Source organism: Rutilus rutilus (assembly GCF_951802725.1).
Source record: "Rutilus rutilus genome assembly, chromosome: 25".
Taxonomy (NCBI): domain Eukaryota; kingdom Metazoa; phylum Chordata; class Actinopteri; order Cypriniformes; family Leuciscidae; genus Rutilus; species Rutilus rutilus.
In genome coordinates this window covers 16,918,165-16,944,799 of record NC_140229.1, presented here as the reverse complement: position 1 = coordinate 16,944,799, position 26,635 = coordinate 16,918,165, and the positions used below count along the sequence as shown (strand labels likewise).

General features: G+C 39.1%; 3 protein-coding genes across 3 annotated transcripts in view; 1 reads left to right on the top strand and 2 right to left on the bottom strand.

Moving 5' to 3' along the window:
- Nucleotides 1–1,090: 1,090 nt before the first annotated feature.
- Nucleotides 1,091–2,858, top strand: LOC311284921 (uncharacterized protein). Its single transcript, XM_084400213.1, has 2 exons — nucleotides 1,091–1,536; nucleotides 2,287–2,858. Exons 1-2 carry the CDS (start codon nucleotides 1,215–1,217, stop codon nucleotides 2,382–2,384), a joined length of 420 nt encoding a protein of 139 aa, XP_084256339.1. The 5' UTR covers nucleotides 1,091–1,214; the 3' UTR covers nucleotides 2,385–2,858.
- Nucleotides 2,859–4,718: 1,860 nt separating this feature from the next.
- Nucleotides 4,719–9,548, bottom strand: cldn7b (claudin 7b). The gene is made up of 4 exons (XM_084400212.1): nucleotides 9,099–9,548; nucleotides 6,632–6,796; nucleotides 6,179–6,263; nucleotides 4,719–6,039 (listed from the first exon to the last, which is right to left on the bottom strand). The coding sequence occupies exons 1-4, from the start codon at nucleotides 9,319–9,321 to the stop codon at nucleotides 5,883–5,885; spliced, it is 630 nt and encodes a 209-aa protein (XP_084256338.1). The 5' UTR covers nucleotides 9,322–9,548; the 3' UTR covers nucleotides 4,719–5,882.
- Nucleotides 9,549–20,165: 10,617 nt separating this feature from the next.
- fgf11b (fibroblast growth factor 11b) overlaps nucleotides 20,166–26,635 on the bottom strand; it is a 46,530-nt gene continuing 40,060 nt past the window's right edge. Inside the window, exons 4-5 of the mRNA XM_084401436.1 lie at nucleotides 23,159–23,357; nucleotides 20,166–21,883 (exon numbers count right to left, since the gene is read on the bottom strand). Of these exons, the coding sequence (XP_084257562.1) occupies nucleotides 21,750–21,883; nucleotides 23,159–23,357 (333 nt within the window). The 3' untranslated portion in view covers nucleotides 20,166–21,749. The remainder of the gene's footprint in view (nucleotides 21,884–23,158; nucleotides 23,358–26,635) is intronic.

Sequence of the window (26,635 nt, the reverse complement as noted above, 5' to 3'; positions counted from 1 at the left end):
GAGGATGAGCTCTTTCCCCTTCAGTAATCTCAGAGACAGATTGTGATTGAAGATGAGCAGGCCTACAACTTTCTCTACGGATTTATTAGTTTGGTTCCAGGATTAAAGTCGGTACATTGTAAGCTGGAGTACAGCTGGGCAGTATACAAGAGTTATGACATAAGGGGGTGTTGGAATTGGGATATCCTGACTTATCACGAAATGCTCTTCCAAAGACATACATAGTCAAATTGGAATACTGGAATTTAGTCCTGAAGGGTCCTAATGTGCAATTTCTCATAGAATTCCAGCAAGAGGGTTGTGTGTGTGTGTGTGTGTATATATATATATATATATATATATATATATATATGCCTATATATGAATTTGTCTAATAAAATAATATTTTAATATATGTATTTAATATAAACATTTAGAAATAACAGTTTGTATACTATAAGAACATATATGGTGAGAGATATGCTTCTGTTTATATTTTATTTCTTCATAAAGACAGTGAGAGGAGACAGAAAGGTGAGAAGAGTAAGATTCACAACATTCTGTTACTATTTATGTGGTTATGATCCCAATGATAATCTTTGTAGTATCATAAAAAAAAAAACTTGTGATATTTTGTGAGGTTGCAGGGGCAGTCCCTCCGACGTTCTTCAGTGGAACTAAAGAGAAGATATTTTGAAGAACGTTAGTAGCCTAACCAAACAAACCTGATTTCCATATGGTCAAGTAAGGCTATGACTTCCATTGAATGGTCAAACGCACACACACACATACACACACTATAGAGACTAAAAAAGACAATGTAAGAAAATAGTTTTACTCAAGAGGAAGAAAGTCATACATTTTTGGAAAGACATGAAGGCAAATTATAGGGGGGGGGGGGGGGGGGGGGGGGGTGAATTAAGGACTTATTTAAAGTGATGCGTTATTGTAATTGAGGTTTCTTATTAACTCCACTTTAATTTATTGGTATGTGATGTGAATGACTAATGTGACTGTCAGAGAGTACAGCTTTACGCCATCCGGTCCGCTGCATCGTTTGACTGGAGGATCACACAGAACACAAAGACGATCATTACCGAGGGATGCTGGTCAAGAGCAGTTGAATTCTGCAGTTTTCCGCCTGAATAACGAAGTGGAATGAAACACTAGCTCACTGCAGAGACAACGACAAACGTATCCTCGCTAAGTCAGTTTCGTCGTCCTATATACTCTGAATGCTGTACTGTTGCGGTGGAAGGGAGAAGGAGGAGAAGGAGCACACGGGCGCGGAAGAGGCGTTGATGAGCAGCGGGGAAGCGGACACAGTCACCGCTGGAAACCGGGAAGAAACTCCGGATGCAGGGATGTTTGACACAGCGGATATGCCCGAGCTCCTGCCGCCCTTGGAGCAACTTCAACCCAGTCCCATTGACTCGGTGTGTCAGATGAAACATTTGCGGGATGAGTTCAGCAGGGACTGCTTGAGCCCCGAATCCCCCCAGTTTAGGTTAGGCCAGAGGGCCCCCAAACTCGGACAGATTGGACGGTCAAAGAGAGGTGAGTATGTTTCTGTTCCATTTAGTTAGATATGGATACTTTATGATTTATCACCCCATCTTTAGGATGGTCACTCCACGAAATGAGTGCCTTTTCCTTTTGTAAAGGTGATTTTTATATATTGAGATTTATTTTAGGAAGATCTAGGAAGTGTTAAAAGTAGTCAATTGCATTGAGACTGTCAAGCTAAATTATTTTTTTGTTGGGATAATGATGATAGACCTACATAAAAAAAAAAAAAACTGATGACAGTTTTATTGCTTATTTAAGCCTTGTGCTCAAGGTCATGATATTACAATGTGTTTATTGAAAATAAAAATGTAATGCTGATATTTCTACAAACATCCAGTTGTTAATAATCAGCTATTTACTATACAAAATCAAGGTAACAGTTTTATATTGCACTCGTGCTAAAGGTCATGCCACTGACTACAAGATGTTTATAAGGAAGATAATGTTGATATTTCTTCAAATACAATTTGCAAAAGTAATTTAGGCCTATTTCAAATTCAAAGAGATGATAATTCAAAATTGCCACTCCCTGACAAATTATATAAATATATAATAACATGATTTTTTTTTTTTTAAGTGTCAGTTTACACTGGTTCATGAGAGACACAAAAGGCAATTTTTATGAAATGATCTATTTTATGGAATATTTATATATATATTAACTGATTATACACTGTACACACTGTAACTGCGAATTTTCGCCTCTGTTTAAAGTAGGATGTGAATTTTATTTCATAGTGGTTATAGAGGACGAAGACCTGGATGACGTCATCAACAATAACAACAACAACAACAATGGACCACTACCTGTCCCTCTCAGCAATGAGCCATCCTGAGCCTCCCCAGATTCTTAATATTTTGGACCAGCTATTCGTGAAATGCTTCCTTCTGCCACAGGGCAGTCGGGGCGCTTTCAGCAGGAGAAAAGACAGACACCTCTCCCAGTATCAGATTCACACGAGATCCGCATGCGTTTCAGCTGTAGTTTAGTCGCATGGCAGCAGCTGTCAGCATACAACAGGCCAACACAGGTTATTTGTTGCGTAGTAGCTTCTTAGATCAGAGCTCTCTGTGTGACACTTGTGCCTCCCAGAGGGAGAAATGTGTGTATGTAGACTGATCAACATATTTCAGACCAAAGGTAAAGACCAGCCACTGTAGACCACTCTGTCCAGATTTGTGCTGTTAAAAAGATGTTGTCCTTCACTTTATTTATTCAAACAGTTGGCGAGAAGAATAGCACAGTGTTCTTGTATACTCAGTTTGTCTCTTAAAACCAGGAAATGTTGGAAATATATGCTGCTTCCTTGAGTTGTGGTTTTCAACCTTTTATTTATTCAACCTTATTCAAAGCACCCACATGTACACTACAAGATATTTCAAAGCTTGTTTTTCTTATTAACATAAACTATCTACAGGTTATAATAATATGCTTAATTTCCAGTGGTTTCAGAACTAAACTTATTTAAGTTAGATTACTTTTAACTTTTTTTAATTCTTTTAATTAATTTTTTCTTATTTTGTACATAATGTAATTTTGCCCGCCCTGGTTGAGAATCACTTTCCTAAAGGCTTTTGCATCTCTAGCTGCTTTACATGCTTTTATGCCTTATGAAACATTGCATGTTGCATCAGTTATCACTTTAAAAAGCTATGCACTTGCCTGATTAGTACCATGATAAATTATTTTTATGCATTTTTGATCAACTATGTAATAAGTTGATTCGATCAGTTGGCTGAATGATTCTGTGGCACGTATGAAGAATTTATATTGTTTTATGTGTTGCTTGCATTGTATTTCAGCACTGGATAAAGGGACATGCAAAAAAGAATAAATGTGTAAATCAGTTTGACATAATAAACGACAAGTGTATAAAGCTGAGCTCGTTTTTGTGAGTCAGTGTCAAGCTGTTCCATTTTTGGCCACTAGATGGCAACAAACCCTAAGAAATAAACAGCTCTGCGTTTGTCATTTGTTAGCTTTTCCTACTGCTGCTTTTTTCTTAAAACCATTTATTGGCATTAGACTACGACGTATACTTGCAAACTGCCTCAAAATCTACAAGTTTAATGTCTAGAAACTGAACTAGAAGGTGGGTTACGTTTTTAAGAAATTTCAAACCTTTTCTGGATGCAATGAGGTTCCATATCGTTTTAAGTTGGCGCCACTTATCACCCAAACCACGTCTGCTATCAAACTGACTTTTTGATATTTTGTGGTAAATCTTGACAGCATTTCTATTTTTAAATGTTTCATCAAAGACTATATGGTTTCATCCTATAAAAATTAAAATTCAAAAGTGGTAGGCTATGTACGTAGTTTCCTCGGGCAAACGCGATTTGTGTTGTCAAGCGTCTACCAGTGGCTATAATTTTGTTATCTTGTTACTGACTCGTTTATAACTTAAACCACGCGGTATAATAACTATATAGTCCAACTTATGTGTATGAAGAATAAGACTACCAACCTTTTATTTTGACTTTCTTTAGGGACCCGTCGTGTTTTTTTTTCGCGTTTGACCGACGAGGAGATTGTTAGGAGCTTATTAACTTAACTTATCTCTTGAGTGGCAGTATGAGCACAACAACCAAACAAGGAGGAAAAGTACCTTACATTTTGTCCCACATAATTCCCTTTGTAAACAAGTTTTATGTATCATGTTACTTCCTTTATTACAACCAATGATAGGATATTCGTGAAATACAAATGGCTCGATCCAGTAGGCTAATTGTTACCCACAGAACAATGTAACGTTACTGTCCGACTTCACTGATTCCACCGGGTGACCCATTTTCCATTCACTCATATTCTCCCATTACAGGATAATTTACATTAAGACACGTCTGCAGCGATAGCCAGAACATGCAAATAATGCCGAAACAGAAACCAGAGGACCACGTGACTCACCAAGACTCGACTGAGGTATTTGCAAATCACTAATATAGGTTAACTGCCACATATATTATTAGACACATACAAAGAACATGACAATGGACAGGTCTTGTTTAAAAAATTTATTTACATAAAATTTGTAACAAACTTAAAACAGTCAAAAACTTTTTTTAAAGTTAAATATTTGCATAAGTTGGTCACAAATATACACGTGACCTAAATTTACCTTAACTCCTAAACAGACTTGAGGCCAACCCATCTCAAGTGGTCCAAGCACAAAGACCAAAGGAAAGAAATGTGGACAGATAGAAAAACACGTAATTCATGTGACCTCTAGTCTAGTTTGTAACCAGCTGTGATCAAACTGAACTTATCTACAGCCTTTTTGTCCTGACCAGTAAGCGGTGTGAATATACAAGAAAGGAGTATAAAAACATTTTGTAACATTGGCTTTATAAATGTGCACATGCAACAAGGAGGACACTGAGGAGCTAAAGCACAAAAGATTAAGTTTCACTTTGCATATATAAGAGCCATTTCTTTGATAAATAAAAAAAAGATCATGTTGCTCAGTAAAAGAAACCGACCAATCTGCAAACCTGTAAAATATGAAGTTTAGTGCCTTGCCTTCTTTATCTTTACCATTATCTAAACAAAGTCATGCTTATGTTTTTCACCTACAATTTCATGCAAGCACCATCAGTATAACACTACTTTACATAAACGAGTTATCTTATACTTGTTCAGTTACTTCCTTTCTAAAAAATAATAAAAATTCAATAAAAAAAAAAAACCAACTTCCTCAGAGGATGTTGATTTGTATAAAATGAAGTATTATTTGTAAAGGGATAGTCCGATGACACAGGGACAAGCAAAGTGAACTAGAAATTTGTTTATGCCTTAGTTCTTTAAAAAAAAACAAAAAACATTAAATGCAAGTTGTTCTCATGCCCCTCAGTGTCTGGCACAATTCTTTAGATGACGTACACAGCAAGCAAGGTGGATGACGACAAAGCTTTACAGCAGTGATGGAGTGTAACTGAGCGGTACGAGTGATGATTTGTCCCTGAGCATGTCACCCTCTTTCATGTTCACTAAACATGGCAGTCTTATGAATCGAGGAACACACTGGGGAAGAACCCCCCCCCCTTTCCAAACTCACATCAGCAACAGGATTCGTAAATAGAAAGAAAAAAGTCTTGGTGCTTATCAAAAGAAAGGAAAACAGAAGTGACCTTTTTTTCTGAGGTGGGCTGCTGTATCGAGCACGAGTAAAAGTTGCCCGAGAACACTGATCTGAGCGGTTTGTTCTATTCTAAAGTCAACCACAATAAAAGAAATTATAATCATAACAGATCTCAGATCAGCGGACTAGGGAAACTTCTACTCGCGCTCCATGATTCGTTATGGACTTCTTCAGCTTGAGAAAAACTGATGCAGCTCAAACGTACTCCTTGCTGCTGCTGGGGGGTCTGGAGGACTTGGGGTACTTGGGAGAGGGTTTACCCTTTGGGCAGGAGGCAGCCAACATGCCTCCACCCATTATGTCCAGGAACGCACCTGCCCAGGCGATGAAAATGGCTGCACCAAACTCATACCTACAGAAATAGAGGATTATATTATGAGCTGTGAATTCCCTTCTCAGTAGGCTACTGAATAAGAAACTATAAAACAAGGTGAAGCACATGGAAAAATGCCTATACTTTTCTTGTGGTTGGCAGCCACAGTTAAACTTACTTTGTATTGACAGGTGTGAAGGGGTTGTAGAAGTCTCGGACGATTTGACTTGTAAACCAACCACAGGCAACAATGCTACAGAGGGCTGAGGAATGGAAGAGAAGCGATAAATTAGTTACTTATGAAGAAGAAAAATTCCAAACAACACAGTATTTGTTTTTGACACAGTATCTGCCCACTGACTGGGGAATGAACATTTTCTGCATGTCATCTGTCAAAGTCATATTCACAGCAATGCGAAACCAAAACTGTGAAGATAGATATTTCAAACCTGGAAAGAGTTCCTTTAACCTTGACATGTAAAAAATGCATTTTTATTACTTATATTTAACTGCATATTTCAGCAATTCTTTTCGGGCTACATGTACTTTTCTAGTTCACAGAAACTCTGTTTTTGTCACTGTTGTAGTTTAATTACATAACATTAATGTATTTATATTAGAGTGACCGTACCTGCAACAATGAGGATTATCCCGCCTGTCATGGCAATGCGGGACTTTTTGACCCTGTCATCACCACCACAGTTAGTGCACTTCATGCCCATGCTGGCCACACCCAGTCCCGCTACTGTGAATAGGATCGCTACAATCATCAGGGCACGAGTTGCCTGGAGAGCACCTGAAAGAGGGGGAGGGTAGAGGAAGAAAGAGATTATATTTTGGTCTCGACATGTACATTCATGACAGTGACATTCATACTACCCACACCATTAAAAAAAAAAAAAAAAGCTGATTTTAAACATTTACTTTGTTTATCATAGTTAAAGTCAGTTCAGCACACAAGAAGTGGGCCAATAGTGAATCAAAAAGATTATGAACAGACTAAAGGGTTTTGAAATGGCCCGATTGTTTTTTTTCCTCTCTGACTGACGAGAAAAGCCCTTCCCCCACTACACCTGCAGTTAGGTGCAACAAAGACCGGTTCCAACCGGAAGCCTCCTTTGAGAGAAGATTGTACACATATGTGGGCAGCGATTTGCCCTTTAGATACAGAGAAGGAACAGGTTTAACCAGTCATGGGAACTTGGGTTTCACTGCAACAATCCATTTAGTTTTGCTTTATGGGCATGGCTTTCAAAAGCATAACACATCCTTTTAGTATCAAGCCAAATAATTAAGAAAATCTCAAGTTATTAGGAAGAACGGTTTATTAGGAGCTCGTCACCTGAAGTAAAATTCATATTAAAATCTTACAAGATGTACAAAATGGCTGCTGGCCATTACGTCACCTTGCCGGGTTTTTCCTCACTTTGGTTGTGCCCTGTTAAATCTCATGGTTCATCCCTAATAGCAATACTACAATATGTGTTGTAACTTGTACTTATGCGTGCATAAAATGAAACCAACTCACTGATAAGAGTTTTATTTAAGCTACATCAAAATACTGATTTGGTAATTGGCTAAATGACTGAAGTATATACTGTATAGCTATAAACACAAATGGCAGAAGCGAGCCAGATGACTCCTTTAAATCGGTCTCAGATGTGGGGAGTAAGGAGGGGATGAAATAAGGTAAACATCACAGACCCCTCTGTTTTTCTAAAAAGACTCTTTGAGTTTAAATAGCTTCATTGTCGGTTTAGGTGATTGACAAAGGAGAGCTCATTTGGTTGTTTTAATAAGCTGTTGGCAAAATATGTGAGCCATTTAAAGACAATGCCTGACTCCACCACCCAACACAGGAGCACTGTTTCCGCAAGTGGAGGAAGGGTGGGAGTCACACCCGTGTAATCATTACTTTGAGTAAAAGCGTAACCCAACCGTATCACCCAACACTAAACTAGCATTGTCCCAGTCGGAATGTTCACTCAAAAAATGGGGTTATCATTATTTATCCTCAAGTTGCTCCAAAACTGTACTAGTTTCTTTCTTCTGTTGAACACAAAAGAAGATATGTTGAAGAATGTTGGACAGTTGAAGGCACCCATTGACTTCCATAGTATTTTTTTTTCCTACTATGGAAGTCAATGGCTACTGCAACTGTCTGGTTACCAACATTCTTTAAAATATCTTTTGTGTTCAACGGTAGAAAGAAATTCATACAGTTTTGGAACAATTTGAGGGTAAGTAATGACAAAACCCCATTTTTTGGGTGAAGTCATGGGTGAACTATACCTTTAAAACCATATTTTGTTTATTGACCAACTGAATGCAATGCATAATCTCCTGTTTTGACTACTTTGGCTTTAAAACTTTAACTGTTCCAACATTCCTGAAGGACAGCTGCCCTTTTTACGCTTTGAGCTTCCTTTGACCCAAAACGAATGGATAGGCTACATAAAACTCCTTGTATAACAAAAGATAAAATCAAAACAAATATCATTATCTAACACCAAGCTCTGCAAGAATGTGAGAGATACTCATCAAACAGATTTGTATGACATCAAACGCCACTAGCCAAAATGAAATTTCTGAGGGAAGGTATGGCACAACAGGTGAGTGTCCTTGCTGTGGTAACACGAGACGAGTTGCTATAGGGCGTGGCAACGACAAACAATTTGGGTGCTAGCTTTCATGAACGGATAAAGACAAACATCACAACGGTTTTAAATACGACTTGCTCCTTATATTTGACAGATAAAATAATAATAACCAAAAGTTTTGTATGTTATCGACAATGTTTAAAAGTTTTGATTTTATTATTTGCTCTGCTAACATAGCTGTATGACACGAAACAAATAAATTATATCAGTAAGCTGGCACCCTTCGACGCCAGAACACTCGTATCATTATCATCACAGCGTGAAGAAAACATCATTATGCCAGTACGCGCATGCGCTTTCTCAGGTACAGCATTTCAGCAAAGCAAATGCTTAGTTTAAAACCATAACTAGAAGGCTATTCTAAAAATAGACACCCAGTGGTGTTGTTGTCGTCAATAATATAGCTTTTGAAAAAACTTACAGGTGGTTTGCACTTACCATCGAGTTGTAGGATGGAGTCGTACACCTTGCACTGGATTTGTCCGGTGCTCTGAGATGCGCACGACATCCAAAGGCCTTGATACATCGCAATCGCTGTGATTATATTATCTCCAACGTAGGCAGACATCTTCCATTGAGGCAAGATTGTGCCAACAATGAGCCCAATCAAACCCAGAACAGATAGAGCAAATCCCAGGAGCTGCATTCCTTTATTCGCCATCTTCTCACGATGAATTAAAAAAGATTAACTAGTCTGAAACTATATCTCTTTGATATCTGGAAGCAAAAGTTCAGGTGGGTTTCTGTAGTCCTCCTACTTTGAATGGGTTAAATTCACAAAAATGTGTTCGAAATGTTTTTAAAAATCCGCGTAGAGCCGTTGTGGATGCCCTGACTCAGTCACCTGTTGCGTGAAGCAGCACCTGCTTGAATATGAAAGGAGCTGCTGATTTGAGCTTTAAGAGTCCCGTCCTCTTTATGGGCGGAGACATTTTGAGTTTCGTCTAGGTTAGGTTCAGTTTTTTTGCCCATGTTAAATTTGTAGAGGTCGGGGGTTTCGTGAATCATGACGACACCGTATCGAAGTATGACAAATCACAGCTTGTCATACTTTCATCGTTTGTTGATGTAGAATGTTTATATCAGCTCGTCTCTGACCTGAATGTCAAAATGCCTCGTTCAAATCAATGGATATAAGACTTTGTTTAAACCCTTCTCCAAATAATATGGGCTACATTATGCAGTTTATTTATAGGCTATAATTTTAGTAGGCTATACTTGTCAAGTGTTTGGAAACATTAGGCTACGTTTTATTTACTGTTTTTGAAAGTAGTCTCTTAATCTCACCAAGGCTGTATTTATTTGATCAAACATACAGTAAAAACAGTAAAACTGTGAAATATCATTACAATTTAAATTAACTGGTTTCTGTTGTAATATCTTTTAAAATGTAATTTATTCCTGTGATGGCATTGCTCCAGTCTTCAATGTCATGATCCTTCAGATGTCGATAATTTCTTATTATTATCAGTGGGAAATCATGATACACTGCCACTCAAAAGTTTGCGGCAAGTACGATTTTTAAAACCTTTTTTTAAAAGAAAGTCATATTTTTATTTAGCAAAGGCACATTCAAAAAAAAAAAAAAAAAAAAAAGGACAGACATTTATAAAATTAATAAATATTACAAAAAAGTTGTTCTTTTGAACTTTCTATTCATCAAATAATCCCCCAAAAAATAACAGTTTCCACAAGAAGATTAAGCAGCCCAACTGTGTTTAACATTAATAAGTAGAAATGTTTCTTGAGCACCAAATCAGCATATTAGAATGATTTCTGAAGGATAATTGAAGACTGGAGTAATGATGCTGAATATTCAGCTTTGACATCACAGGAATAAATTACATTTTAAATATACATTTTATATATTTATACATATACTAAATAGATTGGGGTCGGTTCGATTTTTGTATGTTTTTAAAATAAATTATAAGATTAATTGGATATTTTGAACGGTAGCTTTGTTGACATTTTTCTGTTTGGGATTCAGTGTTCAAACAAATTATTGTGTTACTGAGTCATACTTCTGAAGGATGACATTGTTACAACCGAAGTGCCAAACACAGTGAAATGTCATGACAATCTTAGACCAGCTAATTGATTGAGGAATTATTTTTAGACTTCAATTGACATAAACGAGTGAGGATTAGGAGCTACATAAAGGAAACTCACAGACTGCATGTCACAATGTTTATAGGAAATGCACCTAAATACCATGTTTGTAAATTAGCATATTGACACAGACACAATATTGTTTGGGAGCATATAGCTGTACCTTGCACTGGGGTTTTAAACGTATTGATTTTTTTTTTTTTTTTTTTTTACTTTAGCAAATATATGTTTGTACTAAGTCAAAGCAAATTATAAAAAATAAAAAAAATCTACAGAAATTAACTACAGAAGTTAACCTACTAACAGAGTAATGTTAATGTATAAACATGAAGAGAAACATTTTTCATATTTCAATTGATTTTAAGCAGATTAAAAAAGAAATAATGTCCCCCAAATTTTTTCTTTTTTATATACATTTGTTTTGCCATGAAACTGTATGTGGGCGTTCTGGTCCCCGTACTCAGGCCTGCCCAAAACACGTTTCAACTTTTCAAACTGTTGTTTCATAAACAGATTCTTTTCAGTGTTGTTCTGACATGTATTATAAAAAGCCAAACTGTTTAGGTTCTTACTAACCACTCTGTATAGTTCCTTAGAAATGTACTCTTCAAATAGTTTTCAGCTGAGTTATTGCGCTTAAGGATATTGTTCCATTGCTGTTTATTTTGCCACATTATCACAAACATACACGGAAAGAGAAAAGGCGTGTCTTTTCTTTAGACATCATACGAATTATGATGTCACAGCAGGTTTCAGTCTGTAAGATAGATATGATTCACACGCGAAGTGTGCATGTGTCACTTCCTAGTTTATGTGAAACTTCACTTAAGTGTTATTTGCCTCTGCTCTCATGGGGGGAAGGGTTTAACGTATCGGTACTGGTCAAACAGGTTCTACCGTTAACCACACAACATCAACCCTGGGCATTTCCTGCAAATATAAGCTGAAGATACATACATATAAAGATCTCTGCTTTGTATTTCCCTCCACACACGCAATCCACAAGAAGATCTAGATCTAGATACTATCTTATGCTCTGGTGAGACATTTCACACACTCTACCAGTCACCGTCTCAGAGAGCATGAGAAACTCGGAAGTTTATTTCTGACATTGTGTGCAAATGCAAACCTCCTATAAATATCATCCTCATGGCAGTATAAGAATCATCTTTTTTTTCCCTCAGCTCTTTTTCCTGAGCAGAGATTTGAATGTCACCTATATGTTTTTGGGTGGTGGGGGAAAGGTGTAAGGGGGGTTTGATTAGACCCACCCCTATAATTGTTTAGAGTTCCAAGTCAAGTAATTCAAACTGTCAACTGATAGTGATTCATAGCCGGGAGTAAATGGGACCGAGAAGCTCGTAATTCTGACAACTACTGTTTTGTTCTCATGGTAATGTTATCATGTATTGCTTTATATAGTTTAATTAGCTCTGGGGTGTTTGTATACATATGTATCTTGTAGCATGTGGTATTATTATCACTTTGATCTTACCCACAGTTCCTATGGAGACGAGTTTCATGGAAACTCTTTCTCTCTGTCTGCTCATATACACGCAGTTTCTACTTTCTACCGCCCCCTGTTGGAAATATCCCGCCATACTAGTGTTCAGTTCAGCCACTAGGAGCAGTCGTGGCCTTTCATTGTAGCTTCAGTCCAGGGTCTGAGAGTTCTGACATTTGTTTTGTTCTTCCCTTTATCGGTGTAATGGATGCTTAACATCACCTGTCTCAGAAGACACTTCCTGTTTCTCTCTTTGTTCTTCCTTATTGGTGATAACAACAATGTCCATTTACATCCTAATGAGAACATGAAGGTGAGATGGAGAGAATGAGGGAATAAAGGACAGGAGGGAATGTGTGGGAATGAGATAAAAGTGAAATCAATGGCGATGTTACCTGGGCCTCACAGGGAAGGATAATGGAGGACATTGGCATAAATAATAAGTGTGTGTTATCTACAAATAGTCAAATCTACATGCACTATTTCATTTCAAATTATGACCACAACCATTTAAATTACATTTAGTTTGTCTCTCTTTTGCTTTATTGACAGCAGCACTTGAGCTGGATATTAATTTCAAAATTATCCTATTATTTCTCGTTCAGATTATTTTAATATGACCTATTCATAACCCAGTAGTTTTTTAACCCAGTGGATATAAATCTCAATTTTACCATAAAGTAGGTATGGATTTTTTTTCAGGAAGGTGATTGTGACCCTGGATAATAATAATAACCATTTTGGAGAAATTACAATAAATACAACAAAACTATAATCAAAATAAGCAATTGCTTGGAACGCATTTCTATGAACACTATTCAGACAGTCTGAGCAAATGAAGTTTTATGTGTATTGATTTATATCTGAGGTAATATAATATTCTTGGTAACACTTGCATTTGTTAACATTAGTTAATATATTAACAAACATGAACTAACCATAAGCAAATACATACTGTATTTTGTAAATAAAATAAAAAATACAGCTGTTCATTGTTTGTTCATGTTTCTTCACAGTGCATTAACTAATGTTAACAGATACAGCTGGTAAATAATGTATTATGTTGAAATTAACATTAACAATGATTAATAAATTCTGTAGAAGTGCAGTTCATTATTAGTTCATGTTAGCTAATGTAGTTAACTAATGAAACCTTATTGTAAAGTGTTGCAATATTTTTCATTGAGGATGTTTGAAGCATGTCATGAAGTTGTACTTTTTGTGGTCATGTCATGTTAATATAACCAAATTAAATATCAACCTTATGTTAACTATTAAAGGAACATAAGGATTAAAGTGACAAGTAGGCTCACATCCTTTCAGAATCAAGGTTGCTGACTCAGGCTTCGTTTGCATTGTGCATGCAGCGTCTCCTTCATCCACTAGAGAGCAGTATAAAACAAGTCTTAAAATGCTGCAGTCTCATACTCCGAAGACCTTGACGATCAGTTTAAGTGGTACAATCAGGAGGGAGTCAGGAGATGTGCTCAGGAGGCCTCAGGGCAGAGCTAAAGGCCTCAGGGAAGAGTTCAAATAGTGTGTACGATGTCAGGTTTGGATGCACGCAGCATACAGAGTGAGAAGCTTTGAGAAGATGCCATGTTGGATCAAAATCATTCAAGAGATCATAGAGGCTTGTAAGGGAACACAAGTATGAAATGTGTCTGTGTGCGTGTATTTGCTTTCTAAGTGTGTATATGTGCATGTAAGACTTGTTTCTGCATGCATTATTCTTGCAGCGTATATATATATATATATGTGTGTGTGTGTGTGTGTGTGTGTAGGGTGAGATAAGGAAGGGAAGCCCCGGTCTAAACGCTCTGCCCAGATGGCAAATGTAATGAGGAGCAGCATGCAGAGGTGCGTTCTCTGACCCTGCCACCCTCGCTATCCTCTTCCCTTCCCCTGGGAGACGTCCATGAATAATGCATGGTTCAATTATTGCTTCTAACATGTTGCTGTATTTCCTCCAGAGCACTGTGAACACAGGCGAGATTGCAGCGGGGTGCCCTGCAATCTGCTTTTATGTGGTCAGTTGAAAGATTTACCATTAGAATTTACCCATTGAAAAAAAAAAAAAAAAAAAAAAAAATCTACCGAACATTTATCACCCTTGACAGATTTGTGCATTACTGTTGTGGTTTACCTTTATCGAGGGTTGCAGAGGTTTGCCGCAGGTGAGGGTCTGATACAACCATGACTCATTGCCTCTCTGATGCTTTCAAATTCAGCCTGGGGACTCAGAAACAGTTCTGGCACGCTTGTGTTATCGGGTGTGTAAAAAAAACGTATTTGTGGCGTGATTTCGTTTATTTTTTTCTGCTGCCAGTATCTTATGGAAGCCCAAGATGGCATCAATAATGTATTTCAGCCTTCTTTTTGTGTTTTCTTGTAAACAAAGTTTTATCGTATTCTCGTTCTGTTTTTCTTGGTCTGGACCCAGACAGCAACATAGTGTCGGCCCAGATCCGGCGCACATCTGGGAAGAGGGCTGGATCTGTGCCGACACTATGTTGCTGTCTTGGTCCAGAGTCAGACCAAGAAAAACAGAACGAGAATACGATAAAACAAAATTGTAAACAATTCCCCCTCTGGGGAGGTAGCAATTTCTAAGTACAGTATTTTATTTCTTTTTTTAGGTTTTTAGGTTGATCATTGACTTACTCAAGTTGAAATAGCTCTATTATGTCTGTTAGTGATGAGTGGCCTTCTCATTCACTAACAATTTCTAACATTTTGCGTAGTTATGAGTGCAGAAAAAACAAGCACAATTTCTAGCGGATTCTACGGAGCCCCGCACATGACATGCAAGAAAAAAAGTAAATCGTGCGAACGATTTACTATTTTGTTCCCTCGATTTACTACTCCGTTCCCTCGATTTACTAATTCGTTCTCTCGATTTATAAATCGTGTGCACTATTTACTATTTCGTTCCTTTGATTTGCTAAATCGTGCGCACGATTTACTAATTCGTTCCCTTGATTTAAAAAAAAAATGATGCGTACGATTTCGAGGAAAATCTCGAAGGAACCAGCGGCGAGTTAGACTTCTGGGTTCTGACGTCATACCTGCACCACTCTATTGATGGATCGGAATGAGGGAGCTGCTCACAGACAGTATTTTGCATAAGGCGTGCCCAAACTATGTCCATGTTAGGGCTTGCTGCTGTACAACATAACCTGTCTCCCCCGCCGCTCCCTCTCTCTCGAGCACACTAGCCTGAGAGCATGTGCAGAAAGACCTTCGGAAAAAGTGTGCCATTCTCAAAACCGGTTAAAACTAGGGGTGTAACGGTTCAAATCACTCACGGTTTGGTTTTTATCTTGGTTTTTGGGTCACGGTTTTTGGTACGGTTCTGTATGTGTAATGTTCAGGGTAAGGACTACCGTCAAATAAAAATAAAGAAAATAAGAACAAATAATCCAAATACAAGCAACAGTAGAAATAAATACAATATAGAGCAAAGAAACAAAAAGTTTTAAGAGCAGTAAGTGATTTGTTTGATTAACTTTAAAAACAGACAGCAGGAATATTAGGCTGCTGTCATTTTAAGACTCTATGCCCAGAACCAAAATACTGATTCTGATCCTCATGCATTGTCTTTCTCGACTGTTTACATTCATTTAAGACATACTGTCTATGTTTACTTGGATACTTACCAAGACAGGCAGGTTGGCATAATTTTTGTGTGAATTTGTCCGTTCAAGCACAATCAATATTTGCGCGCTGTCTGAGAAACAGCTGCCCGTGTGCGCGCTTCAGATGAGTGCACACACAAATCTGCACTTCGCTCGCACTCTATCAACGGCGCAATGACTGGTCATATTAGAGCATACAGCACTCCTATTGAACAAAGTTTACAAAGAGTGACTGTTTTGTCCTTCGTTTTTTGATTCTCGCTGTTGTATAACGTATTGGGAGTGTGAAGGGTGTGAAGTTACATTCAACCTATTTTAAGGCATGAAGAAATTATTTTCACACGTTTAAGTCATTTTGGTGAGCAAAGATGATTAACAAAATGTGCAAACTTACTGATGAATGATTATAGAATGATGTTTAACAAACAGTTTTGAACATTTGATGAGATTGGGACCACAAGAAAACAAGACAAAAAAACTTCAATTGTGTTTTCTAAAACTTTCAACAGTTTTTTGCATCTCCCTTCATCCTGTAGAGAAATGATCACTGTGCAACCATCTTTTATGATGTATGCCATACATTTAAAGTCTTCACTCTTTGATTGTTTAACCCAAATGCTGTCATTATCTCAGATAAGCAATCTGCCTTCGAAATATTTCTGAATATTCACGCAGCAGGAGTCCTGATCTAGAATTAGTTTCTAGGATTACTTTTAGTTAAACAGCAGAGGGATCTGAATTACGTTTCGCCCTCCCACGCTGAAATTCAGACCCTGTTCTGCATGTAATTTCCTCATATTAATCCATCAACTGCCAGCTAATCCTCAAATGAAGAAGCTTGTTTTAAGAGTTTGTTGGGTCTGTAAAGGCGTTCAAGACAATTATCTCAGCTTGCTTGAAGGGTCTGGAAGATGATCTACGATTGTATAACGAGTCTGCATGCAAGAGCGAGAGTGGGCTGTGGTTTATATATCACCCTGCGGTATTAATTCGGTTCTAATTAACAGACTTCCTGTAATGCAGTGACATAATGCAGATGTTCGTAGGTGGCCAGTGAGACGATTAGTCAAGGTCTGGTGACATAGAAAAGGGGAAAGTTTAAAAAAATACTGCGCAGAGCGAGTGTTTCATGTGAGTTTTGTCCGTGTGCAGTGTGCCAATTCTAAGTGAAGGGAGCAGAGGTTGTCTGTCACCTGTCACCTGACTGCTCACCTGTGAGTACCTGCAGCTGTCTGTGCCATCTGTTTCCTACATGCCTGAGATGTTATGCATGGTAATGTTCTAAAACCAGGGGCACATATTTTACACAACATCACAAGTCCATCACACATCTTACAATAATACAAATATAACTGTTTATTCAATAATATGTAGTAATAAGACACACCTCTCCCTCCTCCCAGCCCAGAGATGTATAATTGCTCTAGAAACGTACACAGGATGGCAAGTTGGAGGTCAGGAGAGGGTGCTAAGGAGATCCTGTGCTCTGTAACAGGGAGTCCTTTCCTAGTATTTCCGAAGTGGGATGCATGCAATAGAGTCTTAGTTCTCTCCCAGGTGTGTCGGCTTTCAAGAGCAGCACGTCCGCCATGCTGGTTAGGGACGCAGGGGATGGCCAGCTGACCCCGGCTGTTAGTCTATGGTCAGCTTTCTTCGAGTCTCCGCGTAGGTCTCCATGCTGTTTCATAGGGCAGGTGTGTGTAGCTCCGCCTCCATTGGCTGTCAGCCAATCAGCCTGTTCCTGCATTCACTGCGTAAGATCGAGTGCGGGGCTTATGCAGGAAGCCATGTTCCGTTCGGCAGTTACTGCCACACTCAGGCAAACCCTGGCTAGTGGAAGACTTTGCTTTTTGGAAGACGAGAAGATAGGGGAGAAAAGGATTGGCTTGTTTTCTTCTGCATTTCATTTGGAAGACCTGATTAGAAAAGGTGCGTTGGCTTTCAGGGTTCAGGTTTTTTTTTTATTTTTTTTTTATGTGTGGGTGAAGAGGTCTCGAAAAGTCCAATTAGTTAGTCTGTTAACGACACAGCTTTAAAATGAAAAAGGAGAAAATAATAAATAAAAACAAGTTTGCACAAGGGAAAATATGTCAGAAAAAGCAAAACAAGGTTCATACATATTTTCCACTAAATATAAAAGCAAATTTCAAGGAAGTACCCATCAGTTCTTCAAAATTACATTTTTCACTGTGGGTGAAATGACCTTTAGTTGCTTCAGTCAATATCACAATTTAATAAAAACAAATACAAAAAGAAACTTAAATCTGTACATGTCCACAGTCCATATGGCTCACAGCAATTTTGGCAAGACCAGGCAGTCCATCTTCCCAAAAGCACCCATTTTACAGTACTGTCATCATTTTTTGATTGCATTTAATATTACTTTTTAATCACTCTTTGATTTATATACACATATTTTTCTCCTTTACTCCTCTGAGATAGATAGTATGAAATCAATTATTCGTCACAAAAATACAGCATGAAAACTTTAGAAGTGTTCCCTTGATCGTCTCACTGTCTTTGCATGCTTTAATTGAGGGCAAATGAAACAGAGGGTGGACTCAATGCGTCCTTGAGAACTTGCCCTGATTTAAAAGAGAGAGCGAGAGTCAGGAGAGATCTGAGACCATAATACTAGCCGCTTCACAGCAAAACCAGGTCTGGACAGAAGAACGAGAGCGAGATCAAGCGGGCAAGGCCCATTTGACAAAACCAAAATTGGGTTTACGATCTGAATGTCACTTTATCTCCATGTTGTATCCTCCTCCGCTGCTTTCTCGCCGACTGGAAGTCCCAAACACACGGACAAAAAAACCCCCTCTCAGTTCATCATCTGCTAATGTCCTCGGGTTCCTCGGTTGCACAGGGAAATTATTGCTCACAGCTCTGGGCTATTGCTCTCCAGTTTGGGTTTTATTGAGTCAATCGATCGTTACTTCGCTCTATCTATCTATCTCTCTCTCTCTCTCTCTCTCTCTCTCTCTCTCTCACACACACACACACAGAGCTGGAGGGAAGGTTAATAGCCACTGGACACACAGGAGAGGGTTTGGGGAGATTGCTCAGGAAATGGAGCATGACTTTGGAGCACACATGAGGGGGCGTGTGTGCGCCGCATTCGTCCTTGTGTTCTCAACGTCTCCGTCGGGCCAGGTAACTACATCACAAGCGCGAGCACAAATGTTCCCTTCCCCCAATCCTCAAAGGAATCTGTTCCTCACCTTCCGCTCAATCAGCAAGAGTTCATTCAGTGTCTAATTCACAGAACAGGATCTTGCCCTCATCATTAGCACCAAAGCACAAGCTCTCCTCCAAGAATCCAACTTAATAATCTTCTGGTTTTGCTCCTCATAATCTAATGCCTCTAAAGTGTCTTTCTCTTCCTCTCTAACTTCAATCACTGAGCCGCCCTCAGGACTTTCACTCTCTCGTAGCCAGCGAATCGTCTTCATCCCAAACCTCATCTCGCATAACCAAACTTTCTTCAGACTTTCTCATGCTACACATTACAATTTCTTTTAAAGGAATGTTCCAGGTTCAATACAAGTTAAACTCAATCCACTGCACTTGTGGCATAATGTTGATTAACACTCCTTGGGACAAACTGGGTTACAGTGAGGCACTTACAATGAAAGTGAACGAACGTAAATGCTAACATGCTCACTGATTTAATAGAATGGCCACAAGACATAAAAATGTTCATGTTAACATGATTTCATCATCATAAAAAAATGCCACTTAAATGCTTTTGATATAAAAGTATATGAAAATGAAACAGCTGTAAATCCTTTAAAAATTTGCCCTATTCACTTCCAGTAAGTGCATCATTGTTACCCAATTTTATGCCTTTTTTTTATTTTTAAGAAAATTTGTTTAAATACACTTTGGTTGTAATCAACACAATGTCCAAATGCTGTTAATTAAGCTGAACTTGTATTGAACCTGGAATATTCCTTTAACTTGGCCAACTTTTATTCAGACACATACGCGTACCATGCTTCAACATGCTAAAAACGTTCTGCAACATGCACAAACCCTCACTGACATCCGCTATACATTCTTCTGACTTCCTGTTTCATTTACCTAAATATTTTCTCTTCGATTTAATATTATTACTCATAGTTTCATTCATTGTATTTTAACTACTTTCTTTGCTGGCCAGTTGTTCAGGACACAGCTCATTTGTGTTTGAATGGTCATCTCAATTCAAACACATATACGAATCAACAAATTACCTTTTTTTTTTTTTTTACACGGAACAACAGCAAAACCAAACTTGTGAACCTGTCACATCTGTAGCCACTCAGGTCGCACATTCGCACCAGTTGCTGTTGGCCCACAAATGATTGATGTCATAATCACAGAGCTGGTCTCTTCCCTTCTGAAGGACAAAAGGGCACCATCTGTAAGATGGTTGACCAACTCTTTACTCAAACACACACATTGCAAACAATTTACGGAGTGTGGTGTGTGTGGACTGGGAAGATGCCTGTGGAATTACAAAGAGGTCCTGGATGTCGCAGCACTTCCTCTTGGTTATGTGTCAATTATGAAACCTGGAGAAGGTCATCAGTCAACATCTCCAGGCAGATTAAAAATCCCAGACACGACCGAACCATTAAAATGATCAACTGTGTGAGCCAATGTGTTTACACATGTGTGCCCAGACTGCCACACACACAAATAAACAATGGAAGCAGATGTTCATTTCGCATCATTCTGTCTCTTTCACACTTTAATAGACACGTCTAACCGCACACAATCACTGCGTCATTGATCGGCTCGCCACAATTTAAATTTGCATATTACAATTTCTCATCCGAACTGCTTGAACGAGCCGAACGTTCTCGAGAAAAGGAGTAAATAATTCAAGCAATCATGGCTGGACTCCATGTAATCCCCTGTACGAATCCCATCAAAGAGCTATCAAACAACTGCCCCGAATAATCTGCACTCGTTTGCCAATGATATGGATGCTGATCCGAGCTCACTGGCCATTAAACATTAATAGAGTCCTCACAAGAGAATTTACTTGTTTTTTCCTTTTTTGGATCTTACAAGGTGTAGCCACAATTAAACCAAAAACAGATGCGTTTGGGTTGTGGATTCAATCTTAGCTCATTATCATCGTCATCAGGTTGTGTTTGAGAATATCAGTGGAAGGAATTGGAACTACAGGGTTTTGTTTAATTTTAAAAGCTGCCCGATCACATATTCCGGACGATACCATTGGTTTCCCTGGCAGCGGCCCAGAAGAAATCAATCTACACCTGCAGACCAATAGAACTGGATCCTCCTTGAATGGTCCAATAAAACAAATTTTACTGCACTCCTTCCTATAGTTCTGATTGGCACAGAGCAGCCGTTGGCAAAGTGATGGCAGGAAAAAATTAACCAGCGAGGGTCTCATCTGCTGGAATCATTATGATGATATTACATAATAACCTCTCTCCCTCGCGCTCTCGTTCTCACACCCAAACTCTTCGTTCAAACAAAAAGAAACCGCAGGGAAAGAAGTCATTTGAATTCTTCAGTTAGAATATGTATTGTTAGCATTTTTTGTCAGCATGTGGGGGCACAGAAACATGTTTTTCAGGGGATTATAGAATCATATGGTGGGTCAGGTGTCATGCCGGGTCAGTGGAAATATATACGAGCTGGTTCGACCGAGAGAGGCAAGGATTCTCCTCTCATTGCCAGGGGCTGCTGTCTGATCTCGCCCCATTCAAAATCAAGCAGCCGCTCATATAGCTCTTCCTGCCCCTATTGCATGAAGGAAAATGGAGTTCTCAGTGTCACTGAAGTCCTTCACCCTCCCTGTGTGCACCCCCTGTGCTATGAAGCATCAGCTCTGGGCGCCTCTTTCCTGCCGTTCTTGTGGGAGGGGGAGTCTGAAGTCTTTACGGTTTTGCGAGGAGGACTCTGCTCTGCTACAAGCTGATGCAGTGAAGGTTCCTTGTACATGGCCACTGAGGGAACGAGAAGAACAAAGACACACTGATGTTATTTAAAGCAACAACAGAGGAACTAAAATAACTTTGTCATAAATAGTTGCACTATTCATGAAACTGGAAAATGTATAGCTTCAAGAGTCTGCAACTGAAAAACCCATACTGATTGACCAATAATCTGAATATTGGGAGAGCCGTTAGCTGGTGCAAGCTAGTAATTATCTGGTCTAAACTAGTACAAAATGGATATTAGCTGGTCTATGCTGATGCAAGCTGGTTATTAACTGATTTAAGATGGTTATTGACTGGTTTAATCTGGTGCAAATTGGTTATTAAATGGCGTAAAGTGGATATTATCTGGTCTAAACATGCAAGCTGGTTATTATCTGGTCTAAGCTAGTATAAACTGGATATAAGCTGCTATGCTGGTGTAAACTATTAGATGGTCCAAACAGGTTATTAACTAATCTAAACTGGTTGTTAATCTGGTGCAATATGGCTATTAGCTGATCTAAAATATCCATTGACTGTTGCAAGCTGCTTACTAGTTGGTCTATGCTGGTTATTATCTGGTCTAAGCTAGTGCAAACTGATTATTAGCTGATCTACGATAGTGAAAGCAGGTTATTAGCTGGTCCAAGCAGGTTATTAACTGCTCTAAACTGGTTATTGGCTGGTTTAAGATGGTGCAAGCTGGTTATAAGTTCATCCAAAATGGTCATTAGCTGGTGCATTCTGGGAATGTGGTCTATTTGGTCTAAGCTGGTCTTTAGCTGGTGTATCTGTATTAGCTGGTCGTAGCTGGTTATTAGCTGGTTCAATCAGGTTACTGCTGTAAAATTGTTAGTGGCTGGTTTAATCTGATGCAAGCTGGTTATAACTTGCATTTATGCTAGTGCAAACTTGTCCAAGCAGGTCATTAAGTGCTCTAAGATGTTTACTTGCTGGTTTAATCTGGTGCAAGATGGTTATTAGCTGGTGTAAAGTGTTTTTTAGCTAGTCCAAGGTGGCCATTATATGATAGAGCAAGTTGGATATTAGTCATTAGTCAGTGTAAGCAGGTTATTAGCTTGTCCAGGTTGATTATAAGCTGTTTGAACAGCAACCATGTTTAACCACCTTAGCTGGTTAAGCCACCTTGCTGGTCCAAAATGGTCTAAAATGGTCTACTAGCATATAAACCTGCTTGGACCAAGTTTAAACCCCTAGTAGAATGTTCTAAAGCACAGTTACCACTTTAGGCTAGATTTACCATCATAAAATGTCTCAAGTTTATTTAAAACCTGATCTGACCTTCAATGACTTTAGGTAGGAAGTGCGCAGCCGCTTTGGTCTTCTTCACGCGGTTGCCCTTCATTACTTGGCCGTCCCGGTTGATGCCGATGTACCACGAGCGTCCCGACTGGCTTTGGCGGTACAGCATGGAGGAGTACGTCACATAGTAGTTCTCAAACACACTCTCTTTGAATTTGCACTCTGGGTTGAAATGCTCCTGCCAAAGAATGAAAAACACAAATATGCTAATAAGCACAGAGTTCTGAAATGCATGCACAGATGTGTGTGAACACAAAAAGATGACAAAGTTAGCATGCTGAGAACAGAAATAACAATGCCATATTTTTGATTGGTCAGGCTGCGTCTATATAGGGGTAGGGGAAATCTCATCATGGTGTTTTTCTGAAAGCAATGTTCTCCAGAGAGCAGGATGTAGATTATACTACTCAACAACTGCATTCATTTGCATGACTGATGAACTTTACACTGTCCCCAAAGGTACTCTGAGAGTGGAAAAGCGGTGAGCTCCACTCAACATACGTACCGGAATGCTAATGTAAACATACAAACTTGAAAGCAGAACCCACAAATCTACAGATACTCAAAATGTCACGGCCTGAGATGAAGAAAAACACACTCCGCTTTCAACCTAAAACTTTAATTTAGCACGTTCCGAGCATAACCTCGCTGTTCCCATTCATCTCCCTTTCGCTAAGAGCCCTTCCCACCAATACAAGCTGCTGTAGCCGGGTGACTGTAACTAGGAGCGACATGTATACATCTCTCTTAGTCTTCGTCAGGGTCCTTGCCCTGTCAGAGAGCAGACCCAATCAGCAGGATTGATTTACTGAGGGTAGCCAAGCAGAAACGGCTGACTGAAGACTTTCGGCAAGCCACCGGAGACTGAGAGATTTGGACCGGGTGAGGGAAAGAGAAACAGAGAAGATGCTGGGGTCTGGAAGGGGATGAAAGGGTTACAGGGAGTTTTTCTTCCCCAATATTAAGCAGCTTGAGTGAAAACTAGCGAATACAACCACATTTCTGCCTGTCTGCTTTTAGTCTATGCAACGCTCAGGATTTTTTTTCTTAGACTTGTCTTCATCAGCTCTCTCGTTCTTTTTCTTTCACTCATTTTATCCAACCCACCCTCCCTCCCTTCCTCCTGGCCTATGCATCAAACTAAGCAGCTTTTGCCTCACGTATTTGTTGTCCTCCGAATCTCACAGACGGAGGAGATCAATAGATGATCAGCCTTATGGAATACTAATTACAATCTAATCGTGTGAATCGAGTTACCATGGCCACCGTGAAGGACATCAACACCCCCCACCTCACATTTTCAAGTTCAGGCTTCCAATATATGACCCTGAAAGTTGACCTTTGACCTATTACACAACATGAATCACAGCATAGCTTGTGGTGGAACAATCTAAAGACATTAAGAACTTGATCTCCATCCTCCGACTCCATCTACCAGGAGTTGATCTAAAGTCAACCTAAAGGCCTGTTCACACCGGGACGAATTTCGCGCGCGATATTCGCCGACGTTTAACGCCTCATGACTAAACAAAGGGCGCCAATGTGAGTGTGCACACCGACGCGAAAAACGCCACGCGTAAAAGCGTCATTTTTAAAAAAACGCCTCGGGTTCGTTTTTTTGGTTTGACGCGCCGCGTCAAAAACTATCCGACCAATGAGATTGGCGCTTTTGCTCACGTGTCTGGAGCTTCTGAAGTTACAGTAAAACACAACTTGGGGGCGCTCAAACACAAAACGGTCTTGCCGAGCACACATACAGGCGAAGAAGATAGCGTCTACACTGCTGGGAAGAAATAAGACGAGGAAGATGCAAGGCAAGATGAATGTAGAGCTGCTGGCCTCGTTGGTGTCTGAACATAAAGAACTATATGACAAACGCGACTACAAAAATCTTGATAAAAGAGAACTGTTATGGAGTGGTATTGCAGAGCAAATGGGCCTTGATGGTGAGTTTCATTTTACTTAATTGTCTTTCATGTACATAGGCTTGTAACTTTTTCCCACGAACGTTTGACAATCGCGCCATCTAATGTCAGGGAATGAATTTGCATGTTCACTCGGCTCATCGTCAGCGAAAATCGCTTGGGTGTGAACACAAAAAACGCGTTGAAAAACGCTGGCGAATAACGCGCGCCGATATTCGTCCCGGTGTGTAAGGCCCTTAAGTTAGTGTTTTTTTTTTTTTTTTGATGCCAAAAACCTCCATAGGACGACCCCCTTCCTAAAATATAAATTCAGCTCCACATTTTCACAAATAAACATTCATTAACACAGTATGAGAAATTAATTGTGATATTATAAAGACAACAAATTAAATAAGGGTCAAAACTGGCTTTTATATTTTCATTGATTAAGCAAAATGTTATTATTAATTTTCTCTAAAAATAATTACTTTTTATTTAGCATATCTGAGATGAACATTATACATACAGTATATAAATATAATAATTCTATAATCAAAAATAATTCTAAAATCTATATGAAATCTAAATGATTACAAATATGACTAAAATCTAAAAACTACTAAAAACTAGTGCTGTCAATGCAATTATCATCACGACTAATCTCATGATTTCTGAGCAGTCTTTGGAAAGGATTGGCATTAAATCGTAATATTATCAGATTTAGAAAATAAATTATTTATTCAATGTTTCATTGATATCTTAAGTGCACATTTAGATCCATTTTGTAAAATCGTATTTTCTCAAACTTTTCAGAGTTTCCCTAGCACCCCTTGCGCCCCCTGGACCCCAGGTTTAAATCCCCTGACCTAGATGACCAGCTCCTATCTGTGCGTGGGAGAGTTTGCATTGCCATGATTACGGGCTCAATAAATAAAAAGCTAATCCTTTCGCTCTGACTCTTGAACGAGTTAGACATGCTCCTTCAGCTTGCGTGTCCTGCTGGAATGGGTTGGAATGACATGTGGAGAAAAAGGTAATCTCCAGCGTGCGTGTGGAGAATCCTGATGACGATGCCGAGATCTTTATTATGCAGAGCAGCACTCTGACCTTCCCCTCGCCCCACCCTCTCTCCTCCCCTTCTCCTCCTCCTTCGCTGCCTCCCCCCATTTCTCTCCTTTTGTATGCAAGTGTCTGATTGAATCTGTTCTACTTGGTCATAAAAAAAAAAGATTCAAAATCTGAAAGTATGCCTCCCCTCTGTAAATTCTCTGATGCCGTCAGTTTGACAGCTTGGGCGGAACATCCTTAACCACTTAAAGCTAGAGATTGTGAGGCGGTGCCCTAAAAATCAAGCTCCACCCTTAATTTTTTCCTCATTTTACTATTCTATTTTACAATAAGTCACAATACTAAAGTAAAGTCGGTCGCAAATTCCAGTTCACGCGGACTTTAACAATGAGAAGTTTGTACCACTCTTGGCTACAAAGAAATGAATATGATATGGAATTTTCGAAGCATACACAGACACTGTCACATGTTGTGACAATTTATT